Raw genomic sequence first — 27,203 nt, 5'->3', positions numbered from 1 at the left:
ACATGATCCTGCCCCTGGTTACCAGTTCTCCTTCCTTTGGCCCCATGATCCTGACCCTGGTTACCAGTTCTCCTTCCTTTGGCCCCATGATCCTGACCCTGGTTACCAGTTCTCCTTCCTTTGGCCCCATGATCCTGTCCCTGGTCACCAGTTCTCCTTCCTTTGGCCCCATGATCCTGACCCTGGTCACCAGTTCTCCTTTCTTTGGCCTGATGATCCTGTCCCTGGTCACCAGTTCTCCTTTCTTTGGCCTGATGATCCTGTCCCTGGTCACCAGTTCTTCCTTGTAGCATTTTTGGTCGGTACCAATCACTACATGCCAAGAATACCAAGCTCTCAACCTCGTATCTACACATCTCTTTTCGTGCCTTGTGGCAGATTATTACATTAGCTAATTTTCCTGTTTTTTCTCATGATTGTCAGCCCTATAACTTAGCGGCACTCCCCTCCTGATTTTTTTACGTGGTAGGTTGTGAGGTCTCTGTCTATCGATCACTAATGATCCGTCATGTGGACCTCTACCAGCTGATCCAACCCTTTCTTGGCTGCCATTGGATCATTGTTCCTTAGATCTTCTGGGGTTTTGGTAGAAAGTGATTCATAAATTAAGAAAATAAATAAAAAACAAAGAAAGAGGAAACAATCTGCTTCTGCCATTTATTGTCCAGAATATTTTAATGATTTGACATTTTACGTATTTTTTTTACTTTGGTAGAAATCTATAAATTGTTCTTCAGTATAATCCTCCAAGTAGATAACGCGGCGCTCCATCATTCCTTAGATACTTTATTACTTGTAGATACTGCGGATAATATTCATGGATATATGGAGAATATAAATGGGGCATAAAAACGGATCATCATGGGTGGAGGTCTCGGTCTTTCCCTACTACATTGTCCCGGCTTTCTTCATTAGAAAAATCATCCTTTCCCTTAGCTGTTTTTGAATTGTAGAATTAGTCGGCTTGTGGAAATTGACACATTGCAGGACGTCATAGAGAACGTTAAGGATGGCCACGTGCTTCGTCCGCATGGCCATAGGATCAGAGAGGATGTAGTTTTCTAAAGAGTGAACATCCTCCATCCCCATTTGCCTAAACGTGTTTTTTAATTTAGAATCCTTCACCATCCGGCTCTTGGTTAGGACAACGATGGGCAGGATCACTGGAGGCAGAAGGGTATAACTTATATACTGCACCATATATACACAAGGTTGGTATCATTGTCACAAAATCATAAGGTTAAAGGAAGCTGAATTGTTATAGACAATTACGATACAACCAAAGATGATAAAAGATGTATGGGGGGGGTCCTCTATAATGGGCTACAGCTGGAAGATGACTTACACGTGAGCATTTGGGCTTGCTTCAGGAATCCCTGGATGTTGGCTTGATCTGTAGCACTCAGGGGTTGTTGTGAACTGCAATGAAAAGAAGACATTTTCAGCAAATTCCCATTTCCCCAAATATTTTTGTCATAAATCCTAAAAGGCACACAAGCTGGATAGAGTAAAAGATGGTCTTTATTGTGGATAGAGTCACAGATGGTCGGTAGAAGATCTTTCTCACTCTTATTTAACACTCATATTCCTGTAATTCCTTTAAAATTTATGTCGGACTCCATTTTTCTTTGGAAGAAATATATTGTCAGCCGTCGATGGCTTCATTTTACTAAAGAGGATATCCCTGTAAGCTTTCTGAAGGTTATCAGACCTAATCTACAATACCACACTTGATACCAGGCAAGTTTCTGGACAATAGCGGATTTTTTTTAAATCTTTAACTCTATTGCAATTCCCAGACCTTCCTCCCCTCCTCCGCTCCATCCTTTTTATTTTTACAATTCAAACAAATTAGACAATTTATTAACAAACAAAGCTGCCCCCAAAACCCCTGAAACTGACAAATGTTCGTAAATAATTTTTTAACTCTCAAGGCTTTAAAAAAGGTTTTGCACCCTTATATGACTCCTTAACAGATAGTGTAGACTTTAAGGATTCTGTGAAATTGTCCTATGGGAAGAGGAGTTAGGCACTTCATTTACCTGTGGACAATGGATACTGGCCGTCTGCTCAATCTTCCAAGATTCTAAATGTATTAACCATGTAGAGCTTATGCGTAAAATCCACATGGGATGGCATCTCACCCCCTCAAGGTATCTCATATCATCCCAAATTACTCTAATTTATACTGGAGGGGTTGTGGTCAAATTGCAACCCAAATCCATATGTAGTGGTCATGCCCTGACATAAGCCATTACTGGCCTTATGTCCAATATTAGCTCTCAGCAATGTATAAAAGACCCAGCCCTGGTAATTTTGGATATCCACCTGCACTCATTTCTAAAAAAGCACTGTTATACATCATATCCTTATTCTGACCAGGTTGCCCACTTCCTCCATCGCTTTCAGAGGTCATAAGAAGGGTGAATTTCCAATGTTCCCCTGAAACTTTTTTGGCGCCTACTTTGTCCTCTAATAAGAAGATCATACTTCACTGGCAGATTTGGACTTCCTTAAATTATGAAAAAAGACCGCACTAATTGTTTTCTTCCATAGTAACGCTAAATGTTGGCTTGTATACAACATTTTTTATTATTTTTGTCTATTTACTCTGGACTAGTTTGAGGCCGTTTCTGTAGAATTCTTAATATCTAATAAAAAATTAACATAAAAAAATGTTTAGAGGAGTAGGAGGCTACTCTTCATCAGGTCACCTTTACTCCTTGTCCAACTCTATCCGGTGTAACAATGTTTTTTTTATGAAGCCCATATCTGGTTTTGGTTTCCTGCTCGTGAACCGGTAGATCGGTGTTGGGTTTGTTCTCATGACCTCCCTTTTCTTCTAGGTACCTTGGGTTCTTGGTTCCCCATACAGCTCCTTCTTGTTCCCCTTCTGCCCTCATTAAACACACGCATTTCCGTCATGTCATTCCCTATCTCCTTTCTTTCCTCCCTTTCTTTTTCACCTTCTCATGTACAGTGTATGATAAATCTTTGCTGAATTTTCATTGATCTTTACTGGTACCTGTACACCAGAACAGGCACAATCACATCAGAGGTTTGCTCCATGGCTCTTGCTGCCAGGATAATTCGTTCATCTTTGCTCCTCTCCCAGAACACTTCTTTGTTCAGAGACGTGCAGTTACCTTAAAGAAGAAAAAAATATATACTTTTTTTTTTTTTGCAAGAATGATTTGGTCAATTTTTATAAGTAATCAGAAAATAGTGAAGGGAGAACTTACAGAGTTGGGCATAAATTTCCCATTCTTCAGTGGAGTCAAGTCTAGAAAAGCCTCGATTGTCGACGATAGTAATACAGTCAGTGAGCTTGTATTCCCTCCGGTTCATGGTCTTCCCACCTTGGGTTGTAGCCTCCCCCGCGCGGTCTTCAAAGCTTCTGCCATTCACTGCATATAGACAGGAATTTACAAAGGAGGACTTCCCATGGCCGGCAAACCCAAAGAGCTGAATGAGAATGCGACTGATGGGGCCGTTAGGAAGCTGGTAATTCTGTATATACTGGGTAAGTTGTGTGCTATCATTTCGATCAGTCACCTTGAAGATCTTGGGGGCTGAATGGAAACAGAATAATAATCATTATTGGGATGGACATTAATTAATCATTAGTGGTATGGACACTAATGTCTCTGTGGGATATTACTCTGGGGTGGTAGGACCAATATACCTGGCCCAATACTATTGTCACCTGATTTGTTTTCTTCCTCAGTCATTGAGATGACTTTTTCAATATCTTGTAATGAGCTCAGAAAGTCTTGAAGGACGTCTTCAGCCTACGTAAAAACAGAAGACATGATTGATTAGAGTCAATATGAATTTTTTCCTCAAATTATCAATCCAGGAAAAACGAAATTATATCCAATGGAGGATCTAGGACATGAACCAAGTTCTACATTATCATATCTCCCCTCCACAATGATCATATCCCCAGGTGATCCCCAGAGCAAAATATCTCACAGGGCCCCTCAACTTTATAATACTGGTCTCTTTATATAGGGAAGAGAGACTTTATGGGTCCCCTCAGGCTTCTGGGCTCAGGTGCACCCTCTGCACCCCTATAGCTATGCCCCTCATATAATGATGTCTATGCATGTTGGGTATCTTAAAGAAAGGAGATAATTATGTGGGATGATAACAAGAGCTTTGTTGGTAAGAAGAACGTGAAGAACATGAAGACCTCCGGGATGACCCTCACTCGTACTTTGACCCCTTTGCCTTGTATTTGGTTATATTCCTGTATCATCGAGTCCTTGTCTTCAGTAAATTTCTTCAGTCCTCCAGGGACGTGATATTTGTTCTCCTTAAGGTTTTGATCTAGTTGACTCCTGAACTGGTCTATGATGGCGTTACATCGCTGCTGGGAGGAGTCTTCACACGTTTTCCAAATGTCATCTCTTTTCTTTATTAGGTCGGTCTGGTCACAGAAAAAAAAAAAAAAAGATGAATCTTTCTATTATTTCTAGTTTTTTATCTTTACAATAGAATAAAATATGAAACCCCAGGGGACAACCAGAAGATTTACACATAGCCAATACCATTCTACTTGGAGATCTGACTGATCTGTCTATTATTAAATCTGGCTACAGGTATAGGTGGGCCCTTAGCTCACACACCAAGAGCCGCTCAAGCCCAGTGATCCCTGACTTCTCCCCAGATTCCTGGTTCCCAGTCTGTCTCTGTTTTCACCATTGGGTTTATAAAGAATATGGCAAAGCTGTGAGGACCATAACCCTGGAACTAGAAGAACATTTTATTTTATATTATATTATAATACCTTGAGCTCAGCCCAATATTCTTGCTGACTTTTTTCATGTTTCACATACAATTTGTTAAATTCTTCCATTGCCTCCTTCTCCAAAGCCTCGTGGACCTGCTGGAATTCTTCAAGGTTGCTCACATATTGTGAAGACATCTTGGCTTCATAAACCTCTATAGATCTATCGATCACTTTTCTGTTTTCAGTATTGAACATTTCAGACAGAGAACTTTCCAGAAAAGCAATGTCCTGTCTTTTAACAACTTCAATGTATAACTGGAGAAGGTAGGCAAATCCTGTATGAAAAAATAGAAGTAAAAACTCCATTGGGTTCAAGGTACAGATCAATAACAAAGCATGGTCATTATGGTGCACTATGACTCGTGACCAAAGACAAATGGATGGATGGGACAACATGGAGACAATATGGATGAGACAACATTAGACTCACTGGATCCAGTGATGGCCATTCCTCCTTTCAGTATTTTTGGTGGAACTTCCTCCAGAATAAACCGGCAGAAGTCTTTGGTCTGTTCTAGGAATCTTGGTTGAAGATTTGTCTCAGACACTTGGTCCATGGTGCTGAGAATCTCTTTGTCTGATGATGGAACATCAAAAATGAAGCATTTTCTTTTAGGAAAACATGTTCGGATTGTCATTCGGGCTTTGTTCTGCTCCTGACCCCTTATGGATTTTACACCTGCAAAAAAATCATAATCACAGTAAGAACAAAGGAATTCCACATAAAAACCTATTTCCTCCTTCCAAAAATGAACTCCTTAATGATAGACAATATGCCTTTTTACTGCAGGATCGGAGTATGGTAATGTGGGGCTTCCTCTGTAACTACTTGGAGCAGAGAAACCTCCATGCTTGGTAGATTAACCCCTTCGCACGCCACAGTCAAACCATGATCATAACGGATCAGTCAATGTGGCTTACCCATCGGCAGCTCAGTGGCGCAACCTTTAGCTGCCGATTGGTATCCATCCAAGTTGGGGCCTTCTGAAGGCTGCCAGGGCGGCCATGTATATTATAATATACAGCCATGCAATGCTGACAGACACAATACAATATAGTACCAATATAGTACCAGTGCAATGTATTGTATCAGTGATCTAGTGATCACTGATGAAAGTGCAATAATGCAACTAGAGAAAAGTGTGAAAATATATACCCCTAAATAATACAAATATATATATACACCCCACACAAAATGAATTATTGCATAAAAAAGAGACATGCTTGGTGTCACCACATTTGTAATAACCCCGTCTATAAAATTATACTGATATTTATACAGCATGGTAAACGCTAAAAAAATGGCAGGAAGGGCAGGAAACATTCTCACATGTGGATGGGAAAACTGGGTTAAATTTGCAATTGTTTTATTTTGCCAATCCGTCTCCCAAAAAAAAAGTGACCAAAAAGTCAGTAAAAAATGGATAACAACTATACATTTACCAGTGAAAAACAAGCGCACACCCAGCCCTGACAAGAGAAGAAGAAGCTATGTTGACAAAAATATGGAAGGTAATGATGAAAGACTAAAAAAAAATTGTTCACTAAGGCTGGGTTCACACTACGTTTTTGCAATCCATTTTTTTCATCCGTTTTTGCAAAAAAAAGTACACAAAAACGTAGCTGATGTCATTTTTGTGCACATTATGAAAAACGGACGCGTTTTGATCCTTTTTTTGTAAAGTGGAAGTCAATGGAAAAACGGATCAAAATGGATGCTCACACATGCATCCGTTTTTCTGCAAAAATGGATGAAAAAAAAACAGATTGCAAAAACATAGTGTGAACCCAGCCGAAGGTGTAAAATAAGCTGGTCACTAAACTTGGTTAAAAACTTGGCGATTCAGTGGGTCTTATCTGCACAGTAGTCCTCTGTGCTCCATCATCCCCGGACATCTCTCATCTCTTCTCAGTAGATTAGCTTCGGATAAGAAGAAATGTTGTTAGTTGTAGCCGGATAACAAGTCGATGATGATGATACTCACGAGTTATGTCCTGCAGGGAGTTCTCCAGGTAGTCATCGGCAGTGACTGGTCGGCCATTTATCTCCAGCTTCAGTGTGGCATCCCTTACAGCCCAGACTAGAATAGATAACATGAGAGCAGCGTCGGCTGCCAGTTCATCCTGTCCATTTTGTCTGGAGGCCATCTGTGTGATGAACTGGTAGTTTCCAGTCATGGAGCTGATTATTACGTTAAGGGAAACTGAGAGGGGCAGGAAACGTTCTCACATGTGGTTGGGAAACTGTTTTGGCTTAAAGGGGTATTCATCCCAAAACGAGTATTCAATTATTAAATAGTAGACCACAAGCTTTAAAAACTTGCCCTTAGATGTAATGAAGTCTTCTGCATCATTCCGGCACTTCTGTCGATCATTCACCCCCTCTAAATGCCTTCGGGCCTCCTCCCATCAGATGGAGGAGAGGAGAAATCAGATGAAGAAGGGGAGGAATCAGATGGAGGTGAGGTGGAATCGGATGGAGATAGGAGGAATCGGATGGAGAGGGGAGGAATCGGATGGAGAGGGGAGGAATCAGATGGAGGTGAGGTGGAATCGGATGGAGATAGGAGGAATCGGATGGAGAGGGGAGGAATCGGATGGAGAGGGGAGGAATCAGATGGAGGTGAGGTGGAATCGGATGGAGATAGGAGGAATCGGATGGAGAGGGGAGGAATCGGATGGAGAGGTGAGGAATCAGATGGAGGAGAGGTGGAATCGGATGGAGAGGGGAGGAATCAGATGGAGGAGAGGTGGAATGGGATGGAGAGGGGAGGAATCAGATGGAGAGGGGAGGAATCGGATGGAGAGGGGAGGAATCAGATGGAGAGGGGAGGAATCAGATGAAGAAGAGGAGGAATCAGATGGAGGTGAGGTGGAATCGGACGGAGATAGGAGGAATCGGAAGGAGAGGGGAGGAATCGGATGGAGAGGGGAGGAATCAGATGGAGGTGAGGTGGAATCGGATGGAGATGGGAGGTGGAATCGGATGGAGAGGGGAGGAATCAGATGGAGGAGAGGTGGAATGGGATGGAGATGGGAGGAATCAGATGGAGAGGGGAGGAATCAGATGGAGGAGAGGTGGAATCTGATGTAGATGGGAGGATTCAGATGGAGAGGGGAGGAATCAGATGGAGGAGAGGTGGAATCTGATGTAGATGGGAGGATTCAGATGGAGAGGGGAGGAATCAAATGGAGGAGAGGTGGAATCGGATGGAGATGTGAGGAATCGGATGGAGATGTGAGGAATCGGATGGAGAGGGGAGGAATCGGATGGAGAGGGGAGGAATCAGATGGAGGTGAGGAGGAATTGGATGGAGATGGGAGGAATCCGATGGAGGAGAGGTGGAATCAGATGGAGGTGAGGTGGACTAGGATGGAGATGGGAGGAATCAGATGGAGAGGGGAGGAATCGGATTGAGAGGGTAGGAATCAGATGGAGGAGAGGAGGAATCAGATGGAAGTGAGGTGGAATGGGGTGGAGATGGGAGGAATCCGATGGAGGTGAGGTGGAATGGGATGGCGATGGGAGGAATCACATGGAGAGGGGAGGAATCGGATGAGAGGGGAGGAATCAGATGGAGGAGAGGAGGAATCAGATGAAGAAGGGGAGGAATCAGATGGAAGTGAGGTGAAATCGAATGGAGATGGGAGGAATCAGATGGAGGAGAGGTGTAATCGGATGGAGGAGTAAGGAATTGCTATGAGAGGGAGAGGACTCAGATGGAGGAACGAAGGATGGCTAGAAGCTGGAGGAGGGGAGCAAGGGATAGCAGTATGAAGAGAAGAGGAAGCGGGAGCAGATAAAGGAAGCTCTACCTAGAATGGAGCTAAATGGAAATAGATATTAAAGGGGTTCTCCAGGGAGCAGAAGACAGCTGAAGCCTTCTGCTCCCAGTGACTTACTTCTTCTCTTTCCATGTTTCGGAAGCATCCCTCCAAGACGTAGATGGTCTGGTCTTGCCTGCACACAATGATCAGGACTTAGACCCTTTTGATGTCAGAAATCAAAATGATTCACCTGTCTTCTGCTCCGTGGAAAACCCCTTTAAACTGGTCTGGTGGACATATAGGCGCCATCTTGGCTCTTAGCCTCCATGGTATGTCTCACAGTATTTCTACACAGTTGTTTTTGTGTTTTTATGACATGTTCTCTTGCAGAAGGGCAGGGAAAAGCAGCGGATGATTCTGATCACCAAAAGATCTGTGGTTTGGCATAAGAGATGGTTTGAGTATTTATTCATACTGAGTAGTTACCAGGGCTGGGGGAGGCATACTGAGTCATTGACATCATGCTCTCTCAGCCATGGCTATCTTAGCAGACACCTGTAGGAGGCTTGGACTGGTTTTAGCTGCCCTAGGGTTCCTGTATCTCTGTTGCTCTGTTGTTAACCCCACCCTCTTCTTTGTATCTCATTTTCCCATCTGCCTTCTGGTTTGGACCCCGCTGTGCCCTTGTGGCTTCAGGAGCTTGAAGTAAACTGATAGATAGGTGTCCCTGTGCACTTATGAAGGGATTGTTTTCCAGTTACTCCACTGTTACAAAGGCGACTCCCTAGTCCAGTGTTGATGAAGCCTCTGCCCCAGAAGCGGGCTCCACTCTTTATCTTACTATGCTATAGCTTCACACCCAACACTGACCTTACACCAGAAAGGATACTAGAGTTTTTTCACAGCATCTTGGTCTATGGTGGCCTTACTGTTATAGATGACTGCGCTACTCATGAGCATGGCCAGGGATAGGATCATGCAGTCATTCTTCTGGTCGGCCTGGAAGACATTGTGCATGCCAGTGGTGATACTGAAGCTTCTATGACAAGTTCCCAAGAAGAATGTTATCCTTCCTTACCTTCGACACATCTCCAACACCTTCTGTGTCCAGCAGGATGAGGGTGTGATCGCTTTTCTTAGGATGAGGGATGCACCGCATCCAGATGCCTTTTGTATTGGCGCTCAATGTATGTCCTAAAGAGAAGCCTCCTATATGTGGAAAAGACCCAATGTACATCTCTATCATATATGTGTTGCCATAAATCCTAAACTTAGAAGATTAGATGAGAAATCCACTTCTTACCTTCTGACTCTCCCAAGAGTTTGTTCAGCAGATAAGATTTCCCAGACCGGTACGGCCCCACAATGGACACCACAACCAGCGGCTGCGAGATGTTCTCCAGAATCTTCTTGGCTTCCTCATTCACAAATAGCGGCTTATACCCGGGATTCTCGATCAGACAAATGGGTTGTGAAATCTTTGGAATTGGAGCCATGATGGCCTGCAAATACCGGAATCAATCTTTGGTATACAGCATAGTCTACTATATCTCCTGCAGGAGGTGACAGTGAGGCTAAGAACATGAAGTCTAGAGGTGGAGCATCTCAGACTTTCACAAATTCTGACTCCTTGGAGAGAGATGGCTGGAAAAGGCGCTCCCTGGGTGAATCAGTAACGGAGGAGGACGATATGGGTACAGGTGAGGGCCTCAACATCTATACGCATATGGTAGGATAAGGCGCTCTAGATTACCAGGGACAGTGTGCCACTAAATGTCTTGGGTCAAACCAATGGGAAAGGCAGTGCAGAAAGGAAGATGGAGGCCAGGGTCAGCGACCACTTTCAGATGGGAGGTATCAGGCGCAGAGAGGCCACAGCAGGCAGAGATCTTTTTAGAATCTTTTAATTGAAATATACTCAACGTACGTCTTACTGGCTTGATAAAGAGGCACACTAGCCTCAAAACATGTTGCCTATAAGATCATTAAAGGATTCTAGAATGATCTATTCCTGCTGTGGCCTCTCTGCCCCTGATACCTCCCAGTGGTTGCTGACCCTGGCCTCCATCTTCCTTTCTGGGTGGCACTATGTTTAGTAACTACAGTTATGGTACAATAGTATGCGGAGGTATTGTGGGTAACACAGCAGATACAAGTCAAAGGGGTAAATGGGGCAGCATGAGACACAGAATTGTGAGAAGCAGTAGATGGGAAGACTATGTAGGTTGGCAAAGGGTAAAAAGATGCTGAAAAGGTGAAAAGCCAAAGATGGCTGCAGAAGAAAACTATTCAGACAGGTCACGGCAGGTAAGAATGGAACCATAGAAGATGCCCCTGAAGTCACTGGATATAACTGCACTGCAGTCACTTATGTAGCGTACAGATCCTCTGTAGCGGAGGTATCATCACTATATGGTGACTGTATGGGGGTAATATTGGGCCATGTATAGCGTTTTTTAGCAAACAGTATGGTGGTGTTATTAGCTCATGGTGATCATGGTGTGGTGGTGTTATTAGCTCATGGTGATCATGGTGTGGTGGTGTTATTAGCTCATGGTGATCATGGTGTGGTGGTGTTATTAGCTCATGGTAATCATGGTGTGGTGGTGTTATTAGCTCATGATAATCATGGTGTGGTGGTGTTATTAGCTCATGGTAATCATGGTGTGGTGGTGTTATTAGCTCATGGTAATCATGGTGTGGTGTTGTTATTAGCTCATGGTAATTATGGTGTGGTGGTGTTATTAGCTCATGGTAATCATGGTGTGGTGGTGTTATTTGGCTCTTGTATATTGACAAGACAGTGGTGCCTTGGATTACAAGCATAATTTGTTCCGGCCCAGCGCTTGTAATCCAAATCACTCTTAAACCAAAACAAATGTTCCCATAAGAAACCATTGAAATGCAGACAATTGGTTCCACACCCCAAATATAATGATTTTTTTATTCTGAACATGTAGAACAGATGAAACTGAGAAAGAGCTGAATCTGTGATATTATAAGTTACTGTACAGTATAGCAGCATGTGGTGTATAATGTATAGTAGCTGTATAACCCTGATAACACAGCAGCTGGATATGTGATATATAAGTTACTGTACAGTATAGCAGCATGTGGTATATAATGTATAGTAACTGTATAACCCTGATAACACTGCAGCTGGATATGTGATATATAAGTTACTGTACAGTATAGCAGCATGTGGTGTATAATGTATAGTAACTGTATAACCCTGATAACACAGCAGCTGGATATGTGATATATAAGTTACTGTACAGTATAGCAGCATGTGGTGTATAATGTATAGTAACTGTATAACCCTGATAACACAGCAGCTGGATATGTGATATATAAGTTACTGTACAGTATAGCAATCAGCATGTGGTATATAATGTATAGTAACTGTATAACCCTGATAACACAGCAGCAGCTGGATATGTGATATATAAGTTACTGTACAGTATAGCAGCATGTGGTATATAATGTATAGTAACTGTATAACCCTGATAACACAGCAGCTGGATATGTGATATATAAGTTACTGTACAGTATAGCAGCATGTGGTATATAATGTATAGTAACTGTATAACCCTGATAACACAGCAGCTGGATATGTGATATATAAGTTACTGTACAGTATAGCAGCATGTGGCGTATAATGTATAGTAACTGTATAACCCTGATAACACAGCAGCTGGATATGTGATATATAAGTTACTGTACAGTATAGCAGCATGTGGTGTATAATGTATATTAACTGTATAACCCTGATAACACAGCAGCAGCTGGATGTGATATATAAGTTACTGTACAGTATAGTAATCAGCATGTGGTGTATAATGTATAGTAACTGTATAACCCTGATAACACAGCAGCTGGATATGTGATATATAAGTTATTGTACAGTATAGCAGCATGTGGTGTATAATGTATAGTAACTGTATAACCCTGATAACACAGCAGCAGCTGGATATGTGATATATAAGTTACTGTACAGTATAGCAATCGGCATGTGGTGTATAATGTATAGTAACTGTATAACCCTGATAACACAGCAGCAGCTGGATATGTGATATATAAGTTATTGTACAGTATAGCAGCATGTGGTATATAATGTATAGTAACTGTATAACCCTGATAACACAGCAACAGCTGGATATGTGATATATAAGTTATTGTACAGTATAGCAGCATGTGGTGTATAATGTATAGTAACTGTATAACCCTGATAACACAGCAGCTGGATATGTGATATATAAGTTACTGTACAGTATAGCAATCAGCATGTGGTATATAATGTATAGTAACTGTATAACCCTGATAACACTGCAGCTGGATATGTGATATATAAGTTACTGTACAGTATAGCAATCAGCATGTGTTGTATAAAGTATAGTAACTGTATAACCCTGATAACACAGCAGCTGGATATGTGATATATAAGTTACTGTACAGTATAGCAATCGGCATGTGGTGTATAATGTATAGTAACTGTATAACCCTGATAACACAGCAGCAGCTGGATATGTGATATATAAGTTATTGTACAGTATAGCAGCATGTGGTGTATAATGTATAGTAACTGTATAACCCTGATAACACAGCAGCTGGATATGTGATATATAAGTTACTGTACAGTATAGCAATCAGCATGTGGTATATAATGTATAGTAACTGTATAACCCTGATAACATAGCAGCAGCTGGATATGTGATATATAAGTTACTGTACAGTATAGCAGCATGTGGTATATAATGTATAGTAACTGTATAACCCTGATAACACAGCAGCAGCTGGATATGTGATATATAAGTTACTGTACAGTATAGCAGCATGTGGTGTATAATATATAGTAACTGTATAACCCTGATAACACAGCAGCAGCTGGATATGTGATATATAAGTTACTGTACAGTATAGCAGCATGTGGTGTATAATATATAGTAACTGTATAACCCTGATAACACTGCAGCAGTTTGTCAGAGGTCTGTGTGGTCACATGGCAGCAATGGGGAAGGGGTGTGTCTTCAACATGGACCAATCAGGAAGTGAGAATCACAGAACTATGCAGGAGGACAGAGACAGAAACATTTCTATACAGCAGTGTGAATTGCTGAGTGTAAGTGCAGGCACATTACAGCAGCAGTGTGTATAGCTGAGTGTGAGTGCAGAAATATTGTAGCAGCAGTGTGTATAGCTGAGTGTAAGTGCAGGCACATTATTACAGGAATGAAGAGGATGGGAAACACAAAGGCTTACAGAGACTGCAGGGAGCAGGAAAGAATGAGCAGGACAGATGTGGGCACATACATGCAGCACTCTCTGTCCGGGGAGAGAGGGGTTACAGCTATGATGAGATTACCCCCACAGTCCTGTCCCCTGATATAAGCCCCAGCCTGAAGTGGATCTGCTATGATTTGGAAGGTGAGGGAGACATCCTGGGTCAGAGTACAGGGCTGTAGACCCCGCTATGCAGACTATGCCCCTCCCCCACTCCCCCTCCCACCCAGTACAGGGAGCTCTTACACCAAAGCAATGCTCTTATACCGAGTCACTATTTTGAAAAACTGTGAGCTCTTACACCAAAATGCTCTTAATCCAAGTTACTCTTAAACTGAGGTACCACTGTATTTGTCTTTGTTTAGTGACTATAATAACCAATATGTTACTGAGCGGGGTGTAGCTAGGATTCACAGGTACCCATAGCAAAAAACTGTAAGGGCCCCCTCCCCTATGCACAACACAGCACTGTATATATATACAGTATATATATATATATATATATATATATATATATATATATATATATTCCTTGATGTGGCCAAAGAATAAAATCTCTTGCGGCCAGAGGCAGAATCTACCTGCAGCCACAAAATTGACAGGCAGAGCAGGGAGCCAATGGCTGCTTGCTCTGTCAGTCCACTATACTTGACTATAAGGGTCCATTAGGAGCCTTATGGATAAATACATAGGTGCAGGTGCGGACTACCTTCTGTTTAACGCCTTATGTACTGCAGTGTGTAAGTGACCCAAAGTTCAGAAGACAAGGAAATCTTTGGTCTACTGCTGGTGCACTGATAACCCCTGACCTCTGCACAGAGCAGGCAGCAGAACAGAGGTCAGGGGTTATCAGTGCAGGGAAGCAAAGGTTTCTTCTTCTTCTGCCTGGTAACTCCGTTTTGTGTTGCAGCATGTAGGTGAACATTGGGTGACTTACACACTGCAGTATATGGGGTTAAGCAGAAGGACACAGGGGGCTCCTATCTTCTAACCCCCCGGCCCCTCCCCTGTCTACCTGGAGCAGCAGAGACGAGGACGCTGTCCGTGTTCTATCACACAGTTATTACAGCATTAACCCCCTGGAAGGTCTCAGTCCTTCATGATGGGCGTCTCACCTTGTGTCTCCTGCCTGGGTACGGCTTCAGGTGCTGCAGGACTCCTCCGGTCCCAGAAGATTATACGAGGGGAGAAAGTGAAGGGTTAAGAGGTTTTCTCTGCGAGTTCAAGGAAAATGAAAGTGAAAGAGAAAAGCGGCTGGTGACAGAAATGTAATAGAATTACAAGAATGTGGGCAACAGATCATAGTATCAGGACTCTGCCCTAAAACCTGAGACAACACCCCATGACTCTGCCCTGAGACCTAACACAATACCCCAGGACTCTGCCCTGAGACCTAACACAATACCCCAGGATTCTGCCCTGAGACCTAACACAATACCCCATGACTCTGCCCTGAGACCTAACACAATACCCCAGGACTCTGCCCTGAGACCTCAGACAATACCCCAGGACTCTGCCCTGAGACCTAACACAATACCCCATGACTCTGCCCTGAGACCTAACACAATACCCCATGACTCTGCCCTGAGACCTAACACAATACCCCAGGACTCTGCCCTGAGACCTGAGACAACACCCCATGACTCTGCCCTGAGACCTAACACAATACCCCATGACTCTGCCCTGAGACCTGAGACAACACCCCATGACTCTGCCCTGAGACCTGAGACAATACCCCAGAACTCTGCCCTGAGACCTGAGACAATACCCCAGGACTCTGCCCTGAGACCTGAGACAATACCCCATAACTCTGCCCTAAGACCTCAGACAATACCCCAGGACTCTGCCCTGAGACCTAACACAATACCCCAGGACTCTGCCCTGAGACATAACACAATACCCCATAACTCTGCCCTGAGACCTGAGACAATACCCCAGGATTCTGCCCTGAGATCTGAGCCAATACCCCATAACTCTGCCCTGAGACCTCAGACAATACCCCATAACTCTGCCCTAAGACCTCAGACAATACCCCAGGACTCTGCCCTGAGACCTGAGACAATACCCCAGGATTCTGCCCTGAGACCTGAGACAATACCCCAGGACTCTGCCCTGAGACCTGAGACAATACCCCAGGACTCTGCCCTGAGACCTGAGACAATACCCCAGGACTCTGCCCTGAGACCTGAGACAATACCCCATGGCTCTGCCCTGAGACCTGAGACAATACCCCATGACACTGAGGGTACTGCCCCAGGACTCTGCCCTCTATAAAATAAAGAGAAATGGCAGTGACAAACCTGAGAAGATCAGGGATACATGGAGGGCCCATCATAAAGTAGCTTCTCCTAGTCTAGCATTACTTCTATAGATCAGGTTTTATGGTTCATGGACACCACCAAATAGTAGCACCCCCAATATTATAGATACTGGGTATGAGGGTCTCTCCCAATTTCATGTAATTGTATTTATATGATATTGTTTCATAAAGTGTAATGGCCTAAAAGTTTCTAGAACCTACTTGTTCCAAAGGAGGATTGGAGAGGCCCGGACCACTGAGCCCAGCACTACGCTGGCCCGACAAGGACTTGTTCTGTTTCATAGGATGTATGACTACTACATTGTCCTTCTGGTTATTCTGCGAAAAACGAGAAAAAAATGGTACTAGGTACAGCGCTGTCCCAAAAAGAATCCAAATGTGCACCATGAAAAACGTTACATATATAATTTATTAACAAAGCCCAGAGTTTACGCGTTTCAGGAGGTAAGTAGGTCTCCCGTCATCAGGACAATGCAATACATGGATATTCTTTTTGGGACAGCGCTGTATCTAGTACCATTTCTTGTTGGGAGTATCCCGTTCTCGGTATTTTCGGCTTTGCAGTCCCGGATCCTAGCCACCTGCCTACCGCCCTATCCTCACGGATTTACAGCTACCCCTGAGGGGTGATATGCCTACAGCCCAAGGGGCACAAAGGTGAGTGGAATCACGGTAAGACACGAGGCGCTGGTGCCCTTGTTTTTTTCTTTTTCTATTTGCGTTCTGGTTATTCTGACAGTTTGAATAGCCACAAAAATCGAGAATATAAATTCTGAACTACTGATATCTCTGCTCCAAGACCCTAAGATTCTTCCTCAAGACTTTTCCAAGACACTGCTCTATGATACTTCCAAAACATAGCCATAAGACACTGCCCTGTGATGCCTCCTCAAGTCCTCTGTGAGACACTGTCCTGTGATACCTCCTCAAGTCCTCTGTGAGACACTGCCCTGTGATACCTCCTCATGTCTTCTGTGAGACACTGTCCTGTGACGCCTCCTCAAGTCCTCTGTGAGACACTGTCCTGTGATGCCTCCTCAAGTCCTCTGTGAGACACTGTCCTGTGATGCCTCCTCATGTCCTCTGTGAGACACTGCCCTGTGATGCCTCCTCAAGTCTTCTGTGAGACACTGTCCTGTGACGCCTCCTCAAGTCCTCTGTGAGACACTGCCCTGTGATGCTTCATTGAGACACCAACATATGATGTCAGGATAAGGGACCAGTACAATAACGGACAGGTGTAGCTTTGACGCTGGCACCCGTCCCGTTGTCCCTGCCACCTACTTGCCTCAACAGCCCTAACGGCAGCGGACAACTGAACGACGGTCCCTAATCCTGTATAAGAGTGAACACAGAACAAAGACAAGACAAACACAACACAATTAATCCGGGTCAGAGGTCCGAGTCAGTAACAAGCGAGCAGCGCAGTACAAAACGTGATCCAAGAGAGAAGTCAAAAGTCCAAAAGCCAGAAAGTCAGAAAACCAAGTACACAATGCAACACATTTCCACATTTCCCCATGACTCCCAGGACACTGCCCTATGGCTATGCCCCGTAACTTTGTCACAAAATGTCACCCATGACCCATGTCCCACATGATTTTTGTGAACCTTGAATTCAGGTGAATCTAACTCTACAAAGCAGATAGATAATAGTGACTGTAAGTGATGAGGTCAATGGAGGACAGAATGAACCCTGTGATAATTGTCAGTAACGCGGCTGCAGCTGGAGCTTTCATGACCCAAACAGAGGAAGCTGTGGCCCACCCTTCCCTTCCTGAGTCGTCTCGTACAGCTCAGGTCTGTGGTTGTTGCACGCTTCTGGTTGTTGCGTGCTTCTGGTTGTTGCACGCTTCTGGTTGTTGCACACTTCTGGTTGTTGCACGCTTCTGGTTGTTGCACGCTTCTGGTTGTTGCGTGCTTCTGGTTGTTGCACACTTCTGGTTGTTGCACGCTTCTGGTTGTTGCACGCTTCTGGTTGTTGCACGCTTCTGATTGTTGCACACTTCTGGTTGTTGCGTGCTTCTGGTTGTTGCACACTTCTGGTTGTTGCGTGCTTCTGGTTGTTGCACGCTTCTGATTGTTGCACACTTCTGGTTGTTGCGTGCTTCTGGTTGTTGCACACTTCTGGTTGTTGCGTGCTTCTGGTTGTTGCTTGCTTCTGGTTGTTGCACACTTCTGGTTGTTGCGTGCTTCTGGTTGTTGCACCCTTCTGGTTGTTGCGTGCTTCTGATTGTTGCGTGCTTCTGGTTGTTGCGTGCTTCTGGTTGTTGCACACTTCTGGTTGTTGCGTGCTTCTGGTTGTTGCACACTTCTGGTTGTTGCACACTTCTGGTTGTTGCACGCTTCTGGTTGTTGCACGCTTCTGGTTGTTGCGTGCTTCTGGTTGTTGCACACTTCTGGTTGTTGCACGCTTCTGGTTGTTGCACACTTCTGGTTGTTGCACACTTCTGGTTGTTGCGTGCTTCTGGTTGTTGCACACTTCTGGTTGTTGCGTGCTTCTGGTTGTTGCACACTTCTGGTTGTTGCGTGCTTCTGGTTGTTGCACACTTCTGGTTGTTGCGTGCTTCTGGTTGTTGCACACTTCTGGTTGTTGCACACTTCTGGTTGTTGCGTGCTTCTTGTTGTTGCACACTTCTGGTTGTTGCACACTTCTGGTTGTTGCACACTTCTGGTTGTTGCGTGCTTCTTGTTGTTGCACACTTCTGGTTGTTGCGTGCTTCTGGTTGTTGCACCCTTCTGGTTGTTGCGTGCTTCTGATTGTTGCGTGCTTCTGGTTGTTGCACCCTTCTGGTTGTTGCGTGCTTCTGATTGTTGCGTGCTTCTGGTTGTTGCGTGCTTCTGGTTGTTGCACACTTCTGGTTGTTGCGTGCTTCTGGTTGTTGCGTGCTTCTGGTTGTTGCACACTTCTGGTTGTTGCGTGCTTCTGGTTGTTGCACACTTCTGGTTGTTGCGTGCTTCTTGTTGTTGCACACTTCTGGTTGTTGCGTGCTTCTGGTTGTTGCACACTTCTGGTTGTTGCGTGCTTCTTGTTGTTGCACACTTCTGGTTGTTGCACACTTCTGATGTGAGTCGTGGTTAATGCCAGTTTATTCTGCTGCTTACTGATCCTAATTCTGTTCAAGGATCCTTAACATGTAGCAAATGATCAGCAACGACGACTTCACCACCATCAGAGCGGCTTCTGCTATCATTGTAGATAGTTTTAGACCTTTTATGGTGGGGCCCAGGGTGCTAGATGGCAGAGAGCAGGTGGGCTTCTGGTGTTTCACTAGGGCACTTGTCATAGTGGCCAGAAGTGGTGATTTTTTTTTTTTTTTTTATTAATTTAAAAATATATATATTTTTTTCACATGTTTATTTATATTATCATTTATTGTTTTTTTCTTTTCAGCAATTTGTGTATATATTTGTATCTGATGTATATATATATATATATATATATATATATATTGTATTTGTTTTCATTTGTATTCTATGATGTTATACTAATGGATGTTAATGGTCATGTGACCTCGGAACAGGTGCTCCCGTTCTCTTTTGTCTGGAGCGTGTCTATCCCGAGGCAGGACATCACATCCCATACATATATAAACCTGTGAGTTACCCACATATATTCGCCATGATTAAGGGGTTCTAACCCTGCAACGCGTCGGCGTGTTTTTATCTTTTATTTGTTTGTTTTTTGTTTTGTGATGTCCCAGTAAAGCTACCACAATTTTATTGAAGCCGTGGATGGTGATACCCCGTGATACCCACCCCCGGACACACTGGCACTGGGCTTTGGAGAGGGGAGCACAAGTGTGTATGTGCACTTGTGGTGAAGAAAAATGACAACAGAGTCCAGCACTTAACCAGGGAATAATATAGACCTAGAATCTTCAGTGCAATACAGGTTAATAGCTTTTGTAGGTGCAGGCACAGGTGTTGTTAGTGCTGTAGCTGATAATAATAGTAAGAAGTAGAAGAATTTTTGCTTTAGGCCGGGTTCACATTGAGCAAAACTTGCGGAATGCCGTTAGCCTCCCTCTTATAATGGGAGTCTATGGGAGGCGCGCGCTCCTGCTCTGTCCGCGCTGAAGAATGAACATGTTCATTCTTCAGCACGGAGAGACGCTGTGAGAACAGCAGCGCGCGCCTCCCATAGACTGCCATTATAAGAGGGAGGCTAACAGCATTCCGCTGTGGACAATTCCGCTAGTTTTGCTCAGTGTGAACCCGGCCTTACTTAGGATAGGTTCAGGGACTGTCTGGGGGACCTTGCCTAATTAGTGCAGTACTCTGCCGGGATGGTTGTGTAGAATAAGTTGCTGTACAATGAGAAGAAGACCTCACACTTATGGTTAGAATAACTAGTAAAGAACAAGAACACCTTTTGCCAAAAATGTCAGGAGCCAGACGCTGGCACTGCCAGAGTGTGCAGCCACCCCCCCTGATAGCTCCGACCATGTCCCTGGTAACCACCCCCCTGATAACTCCGGGTTCAGGAAACACGCTGGGTAACTCCTGGCCGGGTACTGGGAACGCGCCGACAGCTCCACCGCCCCAGCTAATCAGCACAGGTGTCTCCATGTATATTAACTGACTGGCAGTCGGCACCGCCAGTCAGCTGTGAGTATCCTCTGGAACTGGAGTCCCAGCCCCAATCACGCTCTGGGACTAGGACTCCAGGCTCCATAAGTATCCTCCCCTGTATACCATTCTTGCCTGCCAAAGAGCCTTCTTATGAAGTTTATCTAAGTGAGCATTTGTATCCTGATTGTATTCCCTGGTTTTCCTGATTTCTGGTTTGCCTTTTGATGTTTCTCCTGACTACCGATTTTGTACCGCACTGACTGTTTGTTACTGACTCGGCTTGTTCACGCCGCGACTATTGTATTTTGTTTGCCTTGTCTGCGTTATTTGTTACACCCTTACAGGTTAGGGACCGTCGCCCAGTTACCTGCTGCCGCCTAGGGCAGTTGTGGTAAGTAGGCAGGGACAGCGGGGCGGGGCCTCACCTGTCTTGTGTCCTTCTGTTCCCCATTCCTGACAAAGTGTCAGTGGGATACATCAGCTTAGGCTTTTTGTTCCACTGAGGATCAAGCTCTGTCTTTGTCGATTGTTCTAACGTTAGAAAGATCCCAGGTGTAGGCAAGGTTGACCCCAGGTGACAGTCACAGTATCCCACCTTTGGCCTTAGCAATGCATAATAACTTTCACAGGCTCTAACTGTCAGGAATCTGCAGTAGCCTGGTGTGAACTGGACCTGATGTTTGCTTTTGTGTGCCACATCCGATTGCTTCTCAGCTTCTGGCTATGCAGGAGTTAAGCTGAGAAGCTTCTGGACTTGATTTTACCCCTGTGTTGTTTCTGTGATTGACGGGTTCCTCTGCCTGTCTGCTACCTGGAAGATCAGAGCGCCGGTCCAATGGGGATCCAAACCGGGCTCTTGGTCAGCATAAAACAAAAGCTGAGGCTGAGTCCCAGCGCTGGCTATTTCGGTTCATACACTGATCCCAGCTTCCCCCTCTCTATTCCTGCGATCCCCGCACCTAATTCCTCTGCTTGCTCGACTCTGTTAACTGACCTCCCGCCTGACCTTTGACTATCCGATTGCCTTCTGACTCTGTGCTGCGCTACCCATTTGGTTTGTGACTTGGCCTGTTTACTATTCTATATTGTGTTTGTCTGTTCCTCTCGTTTTGTGTCCCACGTATTCAGTACAGGGAACGTCTTCATGGTTGTCCACGGCCGCCTAGGGCCGATGAGGCAAGTAGGTAGGGACAGTGGGGTGGGTGCAGACCTAGGGCCCACTGTCTTGTCCTGTTCGTATCCTCCAGTCCTGACACTGTGTCTCTGTCTCTCACCGACTCCACTACAGAAGACGAAGGGCCCTGGCTGTAGACTGCAGCAGCTCTCTCTCCCAGCAGGAACTAACTCATATATAGGTGGGGAAAATACTAGAAAGGGGAGAAAGTAGTATAATAGGTTGTGAGTGTGTGTGGTACCTGCCCCAATGATTGGCTGGAACAGAACATACAACAGAGCAAAGTTACCCTTTTACCTCCTTCAGCTGTGCATAGAATAAGGGAGAGTGAGACACCAAGTGGTGATAGTGTGGAAAGGCACCCATCATTCCCGAGTGTGACACCTGACAGAGTTACCTTTGTTACCTGTACGGGACACTACACACCTGTACTGAGATACTGAAACATTACACATCGTACTGGGACATTACACACCTGTACCAAGATAAGAGACATTACCCACCTGTATTGGGATACTACACACCTGTACTGGGACATTAAACACCTGTACTAACACACTACACACCTGTACTAACACAACACACACCTGTACTGAGCTACTGAGACATCACACACCCATACTTGGACACTACACACCTGGACTGGGATACTACACACCTGTACTGGGACATTACACACCTGTACTGGGACATTACACACCTGTACTAACACACTACACACCTGTACTAGGACACTGAGACATCACACACCCGTACTGGGACACTACAGCCCTGTACTAAGATACTGAGACATTACACACCTGTACTGGGAAACTACACTCCTGTATTGGGACACTACACACCTGTACTGGGACACTACACACCTGTATTGGGACACTACACACCTGTACTGGGAAACTACACTCCTATATTGGGACACTAAACACCTGTACTGCACATTAGACACCTGTACTGGGACACTACCCACCTGTACTGAGATACTGAGACATCACACACCCGTACTGGGACACTACACACCTGTACTGGGACACTGCGACATCACACACTCGTACTGGAACACTACACACCTGTTCAGAGACACTACACACCTATACTGAGACATCACACACCCGTACTGGGACACTACACACCTGTACTGGGACACTACACACCTGTACTGAGATCCTGAGACATTACATACCTGAACTGGGGAACTACACTCCTGTATTGGGACATTACACACCTGTACCAGTACAGGTGTGTAGTGTCCCAGCTATCCTTCCTTAGTCCTGCTGTTCTGCTAAGGGACAGGGCCCCCCTCAGGTGTCAGAGTGTAATGACAACCCCTGCACAACGTACAGTAACATCTTATAGTAACATCTGAGACAAGTCATGTGTCTGTAATCAGGAGGAGAATCAATTCTCCAGAACTAAGATTTGATATTTTGACTCTTTGTAACGTTGTGTCATTTGTCCACAAATCATCACTGTTCACAATATTGTTGAGTTGTAACATGTAAATGTAATGTCCCAGTACAGGTGTGTAGTGTCCCAGTACAGGTGTGTAGTGTGTTAGTGCAGGTGTGTAATGTCCCAGTACAGGTGTGTAGTGTGTTAGTGCAGGTGTGTAATGTCCCAGTACAGGTGTGTAGTGTCTTAGTACAGGTGTGTAGTGTCCCAGTAGAGGCGTGTAGTGTCCCAGTACAGGTGTGTAGTGTCCCAGTACAGTTGTGTAATGTCCCAGTACAGGTGTGTAGTGTCCCAGTACAGGTGTGTAGTGTCCCAGTACAGGTGTGTAGTGTCCCAGTACAGTTGTGTAATGTCCCAGTACAGGTGTGTGGTGTCCCAGTACAGTTGTGTAATGTCCTAGTACAGGTGTGTGGTGTCCCAGTACAGGTGTGTGGTGTCCCAGTACAGGTGTGTAGTGTCCCAGTACAGGTGTGTAGTGTCCCAGTACATGTTACAACTCAACAGCATTGTGAACGGTGATGATTTGTGGACAAGCAACACAGCGTTACAAAGAGTGGAAATATCAAATCTTAGTTCTGGAGAATTGATTCTCCTCCTGATTACAGATACATGACTTGTCTCAGATATTACTATAAGATGTTACTATACGCTGTGCAGGGGTTGTCATTACACTCTGACACCTGAGGGGGGCCCTCTGCCTTAGCAGAACAGCAGGACTAAGGAAGGATAGCTGGGGGACCCAAACTTTGACATTTTAGAAAACATGGCTGCCTTCTTCTTGAATGGGCAGCACACCTTTCCATATACTCTTACATTTCACCCCCATTCACTTCAATAGTTGTGATTTTCATAAAAGTGAACTGAAAGTTGATCCAGGAAACTGCCCAGAAGGAAACAAAAACAATAACACAGGAATAAAGCAGACACGACTATGGGTTTATTTCACCCTTCCATCACCGTAGTAACATTATATCTCAATTGTTATGTCGGTCTGTTACAGATTCTCGACAAGAGTTATCTGTGTAATAGTTGTGTCACTCCCAAGAGGGCGGCACCAGCTACAAGCGCAGACGGTGGAAAGAAAAAGCTAGCAGCAGCGGCCAGTCCTGTTACTACAAGGGGTCTCCAGTTGGGGGAGTTGACTTCTTCTTGTCTCTGTCTCAGGTCCTTGATTTGCTCCTGGTACATCCCAGCTGGTTCCTCGTAACCCTGAGACTTGTACTTATCCGACTCCTGAAAAGACAAGAGGAAAGCCGCTCTATGACTACTGCAGGAGATGCATGTGGCCTTGCTGGTCCTTGGCCATATGGGCCTTCAGTGAGTTGGTTTGGTCAGTGTCACAAATCGGGCAAGTAGCCGTCACTCACCCAACTGGATCAGTCATGAGTTATACCACTTACTCTCGCCTTATGGTGCATGAGAGACTGGAGTTGTTCATGCAACCGATGTCTTTCTTCTTCTTCCTTTTCGAGAGCTTCTCTGAGGTGCTCCTCCATGATCCTCCTTTGATGCTCCAGCTTTCTATCCTCCTCCTTCCGACGACTTTCCTCCATTCTTCTCTGCTGCTCCAGTTTTTCTTTGTTCACTTTTTCTTCTGACAGATAAAAAATAGTAAGGAATAATGACTTGTGAGAGGTTTACTGTATGTGTCCAAGAGCATGTACTGTCCATGTGTGACCTGGATGATCTATGGACGCACCAACAACACTATCATATCTCCAGGTCTACTATATGGTCTTTACCACGTCCACATCGAAGAGCAGAGACACAGGGAGGTCCATGAAGGACAGACACAACAGGAAAGATTTATCAATTTATAAATGAGAGATCAACAGAGATATAGTAGGGTACACGGATATCCATAGAGAGGTCGGAAGAGCAGAGACACAGAGATAGCCACTGAGCAGAGATACAAGAAGGTCAAGGTAACCAAGGCACGGGAAGGTCCACGGAGCAAAGATGTAAGTGGGTCCATGGAACAGAGACAGAGGACAATGAGACCCATGCAGTAGAGACACAGAGATGTCCAGAAACACAGCAGAAACACAGGGAGGTTTAAAGAGCAGAGACACAGAAATATACATGGAGCAGAGATGCAGAGAGATCCATGGAGCAAAGATACAGAGAGATCTATGGAGCAGAGACACAGAGATGTCCATGGAGCAAAGATACAGAGAGGTCTATGGAGAAGAGATAAAGAGAGCTCCATGGAGCAAAGATACAGAGAGGTCCATAGAGCAAAAATACAGAGAGGTCCATGGAACAGAGACACAGAGATATCCATGGAACAGAGACATAGAGATATCCATGGAACAGAGACACAGAGATAGCCACTGAGCAGAGATACAAGAAGGTCAAGGTAGCCAATACACGGGAAGGTCCACGGAGCAAAGATGTAAGTGGGTCCATGGAACAGAGACAGAGGACAATGAGACCCATGCAGTAGAGACAGAGATGTCCAGAAACACAGGGAGGTTTAAAGAGCAGAGACACAGAAATATACATGGAGCAGAGATGCAGAGAGATCCATGGAGCAGAGATGCAGAGAGATCCATGGAGCAGAGACACAGAGAGGTCCATGGAGCAAACATACAGAGAGGTCCATGGAACAGACACACAGAGATATCCATGGAACAGAGACATAGAGATATTCATAGAACAAAGACACAGAGATAGCCACTGAGCAGAGATACAAGAAGGTCAAGGTAACCAATACACGGGAAGGCCCACGGAGCAAAAACGTAAGTGGGTCCATGGAACAGAGACAGGGGACTATGAGATCCATGCAGTAGAGACACAGAGATGTCCAGCAGAACACAGCAGAAACACAGGGAGGTTTAAAGATCAGAGATATAGAAATATAAATGGAGCAAAATTACAGAGAGGTCCATGGAACAGGGACACAGGGATATCCATGGAGCTGAGATACAGAGAGATCCAAGAAACAGAGAGCTAGCAAAAGTACAAACAGTTCTATTAAGCAGAATAGTCCATGGAGTATTCATAGAACAGAGATACGTGAATGTCAATGGAGCAGAGACAGAGGTAGAATCTTGAATGAAAAGTCCCTGATGTCTCATTTCTGACCACTAATGGATTTCCAGGTAGCGTCCTGTGTAATCTAATGCTTCCAGGTCATGTCTGTCCAAGCACTGTGATTTATTATCTCTGGACTCCTGATACAATGTCCTCACAAGGAACTTACACAAAAACAACACAACAGAAGACAAGTGTTTGATTTGGCCAGTCTGGAGACAGTGGCACCATGCTCGGTCAAGTCTTTATGGTTGTCCATGGTGCAGATACACCCTGTGATGTTATATACATGACCTCTGTGTCTTTGTATTAGTCAAAGATGAGTAGAGTCACCTGAGAAAACAATCCACCTAATCCTATTGCCAAACCACAGAACCCCACTGGTGGAGCAGCTCTTTGGCCCCTTACCTTCTATTTTCTTCTGCTGCTCACTTAGAGCCTCATCGTTTTTCATGATGGTAACACGCAGCATCTCTTTGGACTTCTTAAAGTCTTGAAGAACCTCCTCAGCCTAAAAAATGTTTAAAATGAAGGAAGACGGGTAACCATCTTTGGGACTGTTACATCATAGCCCTTCAAGATACATGCCAGTACTACCACCCTTACCCACCTACATCATGGATACATGCCATTAGTAGCACCCTCACCAACCTACATCAAGGATACATGCCATTAGTAGCACCCTCACCAACCTACATCAAGGATACATGCCATTAGTAGCACCCTCACCAACCTACATCGTGGATACATGCCATTAGTAGCACCCTCACCAACCTACATCATGGATACATGCCATTCGTGGCACC

General features: G+C 44.7%; 2 protein-coding genes across 3 annotated transcripts in view; both read right to left on the bottom strand.

Moving 5' to 3' along the window:
* Nucleotides 1-649: 649 nt before the first annotated feature.
* On the bottom strand, nt 650-15,057 carry LOC138800582 (guanylate-binding protein 2-like). Its single transcript, XM_069982358.1, has 13 exons — nt 14,959-15,057; nt 9,867-10,065; nt 9,642-9,772; nt 9,453-9,562; nt 6,781-6,977; nt 5,226-5,474; nt 4,793-5,070; nt 4,220-4,432; nt 3,707-3,791; nt 3,243-3,572; nt 3,026-3,146; nt 1,346-1,419; nt 650-1,163 (listed from the first exon to the last, which is right to left on the bottom strand). Exons 2-13 carry the CDS (start codon nt 10,057-10,059, stop codon nt 889-891), a joined length of 2,256 nt encoding a protein of 751 aa, XP_069838459.1. The 5' UTR covers nt 10,060-10,065; nt 14,959-15,057; the 3' UTR covers nt 650-888.
* A 9,219-nt stretch (nt 15,058-24,276) lies between these two features.
* Nucleotides 24,277-27,203, bottom strand: part of LOC138801651 (guanylate-binding protein 1-like) — a 40,244-nt gene continuing 37,317 nt past the window's right edge. For both annotated transcript variants that reach the window (XM_069984691.1, XM_069984692.1), the window contains exons 11-13: nt 26,806-26,908; nt 24,762-24,955; nt 24,277-24,594 (exon numbers count right to left, since the gene is read on the bottom strand). In XM_069984691.1, coding sequence (XP_069840792.1) covers nt 24,376-24,594; nt 24,762-24,955; nt 26,806-26,908 — 516 coding nt within the window. In that variant the 3' untranslated portion in view covers nt 24,277-24,375. The remainder of the gene's footprint in view (nt 24,595-24,761; nt 24,956-26,805; nt 26,909-27,203) is intronic.

The sequence above is a fragment of the Dendropsophus ebraccatus genome, chromosome 9, assembly GCF_027789765.1.
Source record: "Dendropsophus ebraccatus isolate aDenEbr1 chromosome 9, aDenEbr1.pat, whole genome shotgun sequence".
In the NCBI taxonomy this organism is placed as follows: Eukaryota; Metazoa; Chordata; class Amphibia; order Anura; family Hylidae; genus Dendropsophus; species Dendropsophus ebraccatus.
The sequence above is the reverse complement of the archived record's forward strand: the minus strand, read 5'-3'. Positions and strand labels throughout refer to the sequence as shown.

Coding starts and splice junctions, on each gene's coding strand:
- LOC138800582 (XM_069982358.1), bottom strand. CDS start 10,059: ATGGCTCCAATTCCAAAGATTTCACAACCCATTTGTCTGATCGAGAAT. Junction 6,978..9,452: donor GATGCTGTGAAAAAACTCTA/GTATCCTTTCTG, acceptor CGTAATAATCAG/CTCCATGACTGGAAACTACC. Junction 3,147..3,242: donor GGAAATTTATGCCCAACTCT/GTAAGTTCTCCC, acceptor TTCTTCTTTAAG/GTAACTGCACGTCTCTGAAC.